The sequence below is a fragment of the Leptinotarsa decemlineata genome, unplaced genomic scaffold (genome assembly GCF_025532065.1).
Source record: "Leptinotarsa decemlineata unplaced genomic scaffold, Ldec_3_MD MMD2_tig00026328_RagTag_RagTag, whole genome shotgun sequence".
Classification (NCBI taxonomy): Eukaryota; Metazoa; Arthropoda; class Insecta; order Coleoptera; family Chrysomelidae; genus Leptinotarsa; species Leptinotarsa decemlineata.
In genome coordinates, this window is record NW_027412688.1 from 33708394 (window position 1) to 33715819 (window position 7426).

Below are 7426 nucleotides of genomic sequence, written 5' to 3' on the forward strand. Positions count from 1 at the left end.
GCAATAGATATTCGTATAAAATTAGGAATGTGGTTGGTGAATCCATAAGGCATGTTTCTGAACAATACCGTTTCTAGTTATCGTATCAGATGGATGGAGCCCCTGCACATAGTACTGATACCATTGCTGGGTTGTTGAATGGGATGTTCGAAGATCAGTGGCTTTGCTACAATGGATCATTTAAATTTCCTCCTTGCTCTCCAGACCTGACACCACTGGACTTCTTCATCTGGGGATGTTTATGCGGATCTTGTGTGTGATAAAGAAAACATGGAACGAAGGGTTCTGAGAGCTTTTCAATAATTTGATTCCTGACTCCATACAAAAAGCTACAAATAGTGGTATGCAAAAAAGAATATTTTCTCATTTAGAACAAAACGACAATGTCTTTGAACATCTGTTGAAATGAACCACAATATTATTTGAATTCAAAGAAATTAAGTTAAATTCTGAAATTAAAGTAGAATCTGAACAAAATATAATTACTGTATTCGATATCAATAAATATATTGATATTATTTCATTTGTTTTCAAATCTTTCTTGGTTTGGTATTGCTTCGAATGATTTACATTTAAAATATTTCCCAAAATCTGATATATCTTGCCAAAGGTGTATTTTAGGTATGGGACATTTTTCATGCATTCGATATATTTTTTTTCGTAGTATCAAAAAATAATAGAATAGTGTATGATTTCTATTTGAAAAAATCGTGTTTCATCAGTTTTCTCGGTGTTATGTTTTAGGTGGAAATTTCGACTATCCTGTAAATTATTTTCGAAAATTCGATGGACCTGTTCATGACTTAATGCGTAAGGTGTGATTCTGTGAATTCTCACATTTTCAACTGTTACTGTCTATGAGTTATGATTTTTTAGGGGTGGTACTGTAACTGTCACATTTTTCAGAAAAAAAATAATATCTCGAAAACTAACAAATTTTGGTACAGGCATTGTTTCACAAAGTGGGCCTAAAATGTACTGAGAAATTCAGAAATGTAATAAAATACAGGATGTTCTATTTGAAATAAGGAACTTCCCCTCAACTTTCGATATAATGGAAAGAGATCGGAAGTTGAAAATATTTCAGTTGAGAAGGTCATTTTGCAAAACCTACTACCACAAAAGTTCAAGTTTTCATTTTGAATCGTTCTGCATATATTCATAACGAACGGTCGTCGTAAAAGTCCCTGTATAGTTTATTCTTCTGATATACATAATTGATTTGAATTATAATGAATTCACCACGTATACAGTGACTAAGGATTTCAAATATTCGAAATATTTATTAGGACTTGGTAATGGATTTACCATTAATCGAGACTTCTTCAATTCTATTCGACCATTTAGCTAATGCGATTTGAATTCACTTTATTACATTCTCCAATTCGACCACTACCATCTTCGTTTTCTTTGGAATGAGTGGGTATATTCGCAAATGGATAAGTTCGTTCAAAATTTAACAACTTCCATGCTTTTAAAACTGATACTGAACAAGCAACTATTGTATTTCTCTATTTCAATATAATGTCACTTCTGTCAAGCGTATTGAAAGAAGATGTTTACAAAGAATTCAATTTTCGAGGAAGTTTTATTATGAACGATAGATATGGATACAATTAAATTCTGTTACGAATGTATTATATACATTAATTACATTATTATTATCAATTATTAACATTATTATGAAAATTACAATTAGAACAACTACTGATATTGATACTTTGCGATGTTGAAGAGCCTTGTAATATATTTGAACTATCTGCGCTGACAATTTCATGGGCATTTACATTTAATTCTTGAAGTGAACAGGACGATGCTGTAACGCTGGAGCGTTATTGCTGAATATTCTTTCAGTCAATAGCCAATAGTTTATGATTTTTATGATTTGCGCTGAGCCGATTTTTTTTTTGGTAACAATTCAATTCAATTCAATTGAAGATTTTTTGTAGCCTCTAATATCGGCCGAAACACACAATTCCTCACTATTGTTCCTCATTATGCAAGACATTAAACACCAGCAGGAACTTTGAATGTGACTTTAAATAAAACTCATGAGTTGTAAACAATACTGATTGTTGTTAACCGGGTGATTCGGCGTCACCAGACACGGCCACTTCACAGCAAATGCGATAACATGATAATAGTGAACGGACAAGAGATGTCAAAATGTGCTTTTATAGAAATATTGAATTCATCTATTTCAATATGAAAACAGGACAGTTGTACAAAAAACTTTGTACCTATGATATTTGTGTTCAATATAAGTTTTATTTTGTTCGTGAAATTGCTCAACTAACCACGATCGTTTCGCAAACTTTTTCACAAAATAAAACCTTACTTTCAACACTCATATAATAAGTAGCTATCAATAGTCATCTAGAGTATTCATCTTCTATTTTATAGATTTCATATTTTTCTGTTTGCCGTTTCTATTTATAAACCCGTTTTTCTACACCCGTACTCTAACAATACACTTGATATGACCATAATCCGTTTCATAATGATATCCATTATGATACAGATTTTTCATAACGATACAGATTATCAACCAATAGAAAGACATCATTTTTCAATCAAGAATCCTGTTCCTTTGTTTGTCCTAGATTCTAACCTAAGTAACTAATTGCTTTATTTGTCAAAATTATCCATGATAATACCACTAAGTTTGTGTTTTTTTTAAAAAATATGAGTTAATTACTGTAAATGTGTTCAATTCAAATATAATATTTATAGTTTTTCATTATTTATCGGGTTTATAAAAAATAGCGTATGCAACTCTCATGTAATGGTTATTAATACACTCGCATATACCACACAAAACTCGCCTTCGGCTCGTTTCGTATCCCGGTTAATGCTCGTGTTTTAATAACCATCATTACATGATCGTTGCATAATATGCTATTATTGAATACTTATGATGCACTGTTTGGAATCTTTGGTGTAGTAATGGATAATACTGGGATTTTTCCCAACACCAAATCGTTATTTTCAACACCTCGATACGTGTTTCGATCACCAAGTGATCATCTTCAAGAGGAAGATTAAACTGGAAACTTCCCTAAGCCAACGCTATTTATGCTATACAGGTATACCATACAGTTATACCATACAGGTATACCAATCAGGGATACCATACAGGTATACCATTCAGGGATACCATACAGGTAAACCATACAGGAATACCACACATACAGGTATACTATTGTGTTTCATTCTGTGATTTTTACATCATAACTGCTGCCTACAGTCGGGTAGGTATTGTCCTAAAATTCAACAGGTACAAAACGTGTGCTAATTTACCTCTGGTGGAATATACTCACATAACGCACACTTCAAACATGAGAGCTACATGATTCTCCTTCATGATTGTAGTATGAGATGATGAGGTAGATGATGATTTTTGGATCACTAGGTAAAATACAGCGTTTTGCTACATTCCATTCAGAGGTATTAGAGCTAAAATATGTAATGATCTACAATCAAAATGAAGATGAATGCTGTGTTTATTTCGAAAATAAAAAAAAAACCTCTGGAGGAGAATCAATTATTAAAAACTCTTCCACTTTAGTTTTTATTTCAATTTATTTCTCTTTGTATACTCATTATTATTTCAGACACAAATTAATATATATTATTTTTCATATTCAACGAACTATCAGTGAACAAAATAGTCAATTCCATTCAATTATGTTTTCACAATAGTTTGGAAGTCATTGTTGTTATCATTACAGAGATTATCTGATTTCTAATAACCTACAAGATTTACTATATTCTGTATGGTGTTTTCAAAATTTTGGTGTACTTTAAATGATGATGTGAAGGAAATGAAATAGAAACTGAAATAAAATTTTCCAATAGGTCAAATACTGTGGTGATAAAACAACCTTGTAGCTGTAGATATTGTGATCCTTCAAATATTTCCATAAAATTAGTAGGATGAGAAAATATTCTGAATAACTGTTCGTTTCATCTATTTGTCCACGTTTCAACAAATTTATTTATGAGTGTGAAGTAAATAAACATAAACAAATCCAAATAACAGTATGTTTCACGTTACTGAAGTGACGCTTTTGGGATACATACACTTCAACAATTATTTAATTCTCATGAATCTCTTGAAAACTCTTGAGAATTGTTTCCACAACCCCCAGATTGTGGAAATAATTTCGAACAAAAAAAAAGTTCAATAGTTTCATCTTCAAATTCCTTTACATTGATTCCAAAACATGTTTCAATTTCTAAATCGCATTAGAAAAAATATTTTTCTGTGTGAACTATCTGCAAGAAAACATTGATTCCTGGAGGTGTAATTGAGTTGAAATATTCAAAAATTTTGACTAATCATCATGCAAAACAAACTGTTCGTAATCAGCAATTTCTCTCATTACCTTGTTCCAAGATTTCACTTTCTGACCGATTTTTGTCCGGCACGAGGTACGAGATGGAATTGGTCGGTGTTTCCGTTACCAATTCCATGGTCAACACTGAAAGTTGTGTTGGAGCGTCGAGACGTCTTGCCGAAATTGGCGCTACGCGCCGCACGCAGCCGCCGACGTCACGGCGACCTAGCCAGCCATTGGTCCAGGTTCAATATCGCTAGGTTAAGGGCAGCGGGAACCAGATCCAGCGGTCCGGGATGATACCGGAACAAGTTGCATTCTGATGTTGCGAATACGTTGGACCGTTGTTGGTCTTTCCTAAGGGGGCGTCCATGAATTACGTGAGGTGTTTAAGGGAGGGAGGGGGTCGAGTCAAATCTCATCTTATCTTACGTTGGAGAGAGGGGGGAGTCCCGGCGAATATCATGCAATTTTTTTTCTGATTGAAACAAAAAAAAATTATACTATTTTGGTCCATTTAATCCAGATTGTACATGCTTAAGATTTAATCTTAAGCGTAATCGTAATACGATTAAGATCATTTACTGATTCGTTCGAAAGAAAATAATTTCATTCATACTTCTCTCAACAGTCTCTCTTGAGACCGCGCATGATTCTCAATGGACTGAATCTAATCACTAATCACAGTAGTTACGATTTAAGTATTCTATTGTTAAATTTTTATTACACTTATAATTAAACTCTCAGCAATATTGATTATTAATTTTAACTTGTCGTAAATAAAAGCACGAAGCATTTTTTTTTCTTTTCACAATAACCATCCAACGTGTTTACGTAAGAAACACACATTTTGAAAAATCTCACGTGAGATTGGGGGATGGGGAACGGGGTTGAGTAAAATCTCACGACATCTCACCAGGGGGGGAAGGAAAGGACAGAAAATTAAAAAAAAAAATACCTCACGTAATTTATGAACGCCCCCTAAGAATTTTTCAACTATCGTTATGAAAAATCATAAAAGAAAGAAGTTGACAACACAAATATCCATGCTCTATGTTGGGTATTCTCTTTTCTCAACTTCCAAGCGTTCAGTCGATCATCTTCATCAGTGAACAATTGTTTGAATCAAAATTTATTTCTTCAATCCATCTAGATCACCATTGGGCAATTTTCAGGAAGAAAATATATTTTTCAGGTAGCGTGTAAAGGCGCCAGTAGCGAAAAATAACAATCCTGAGTAAATCTCGGACTTTCGCTCTATAAGCATGCTTTCTACCATCCCGATTTTGTATGAAGTACAGTTCTACCTCAGCTGTATTGATCAAAATATGTTTTTTCGTTAACCAGCTGTCGCAACCCTACGAACGACGACGCTCAGAAGTCGAAAATTGTGCGAGCTAAGGAGTAACGAGGTCTTACCTTTCAACGTGCGATTCCTAACACTCCACATGACTGACTGGAGGCTTATGACGATAATGAATGTTCCGTTTGTTATCACAATATTTCAGCTTGACTCTTTGGATTGTTCCTTTCTTTGAAAACATTAAACAATTTGGCTTTGGACTCCCCCATTATTGAGCAAAAACTGCGAAAATCTTTCAAATGACGAACGAAAACATCAACTGCAACGAAAACTGAAATTGCCCAAGAGTTCAATGAATATTTTGTTAATAGTGTTAATCTAATAACGGATAGCATTGAAACCCAAGAGTTATGGTCGAACCTAGATCACAACCTATACAGACCATTTAAAAAATTTACAGCAATCACTTTAAAGGAGTTGAGAGAAATAATTAATTCTTTGGATAATAAACACAGTATTCATGAAATACTAAGTTGTAAAATACTTAAACAAATATTTGAAACGGCTGATCATGCTATACTTAATTTTATTAATACTTCTTTACGAACGGGAAAAATTCCACAGGGACTTAAAACCAGTACTATTATTCCAAACCAAAAAATCAGTAATACTATAAAAGCTGATGAATTCAGACCTATTAATACACTACCAGCCTTAGAAAAAATTTTAGAAATTACTGTTTATAACCAATTGTTGGAATTTATCAATGACAATCAAATCTTATTCGAAAGACAGTCAGGGTTTCGAAAAAACCATTCCTGTGAGTCAGCACTCCAGTTGTCATTAAGTAAATTTAATAATGAACTAGAGCACAACAAATATGTTGTTTCTGTGTTTCTCGATTTGAAAAGGGCTTTTGAGACAATTGATAGAAATATTCTTCTTGCTAAGCTCAAGAGATATGGTGTAGGCGGTCAGACCTTCAATTGGTTTTATGATTATTTGACTAATAGAAAGCAGAGGGTAAGAATTAACAATACATTTTCAAATTAAATCACAAATGACAAGGGTGTTCCTCAAGGTACTTCGCAATGATATTTATTTATAAGATAATAAATAATTTGTCTCCTTCTTATTTCATGAATATGGTCAACTAGAATTATGAAATCCATGAACACTATACTCGCAATAACTGCAATCTACATATTATCAGAACAAATTTCAAAAGTAGTATGAATTCAGTATTTTTTAAAGGCTTCATTAAATTTAATGACCTACCAACTAACGTAAAAGACTGTTTATCAATAAATGTCTTCAAAAGACATTTGTTAAAATATATAAAAGGAACATAACTTACATTTGGATAAAGTTGTAAATCTATGTTTTATATGTTAGTTTTGATTGTGAAATATTTGAATTGTTTCGGTTTAAATCTTCTAATGTTACCTATATAACTAGCATTAATAAGTAGAAATAATGAATATTATTTGTAAAATAATAGCACGGAGCGATAGAACTATTTATTGTTACTTGTAATAGTTTTAAAATTACTGAATAGCATATATTAGTTACTATTACTGTTCTATCTTTTCCTATTTTTTTATTGTATATTAGGGAAACCTATTTCTGAAATAAAGAAAGATATGTCATAGAGGTTCATTTCAGCTACAAACTAGAAAAAAACCCTTGAACAGACAGCGTGTTAGCCACATTGCCGACTCTACAGCCAAAGAAGTGGCTGGACTCAGAAACTTAGGACCCAGTGGCACCTACGGCCTGATGA

General features: G+C 32.8%; 1 protein-coding gene across 1 annotated transcript in view; it reads right to left on the minus strand.

The window, feature by feature from the left end:
- The window catches only part of LOC111506700 (synaptotagmin-10), a 119154-nt gene extending 114678 nt beyond the window's left edge, over positions 1–4476 (minus strand). Inside the window, exon 1 of the mRNA XM_074181964.1 lies at positions 4389–4476. Coding sequence (XP_074038065.1) covers positions 4389–4476 — 88 coding nt within the window. The remainder of the gene's footprint in view (positions 1–4388) is intronic.
- Positions 4477–7426: the final 2950 nt, after the last annotated feature.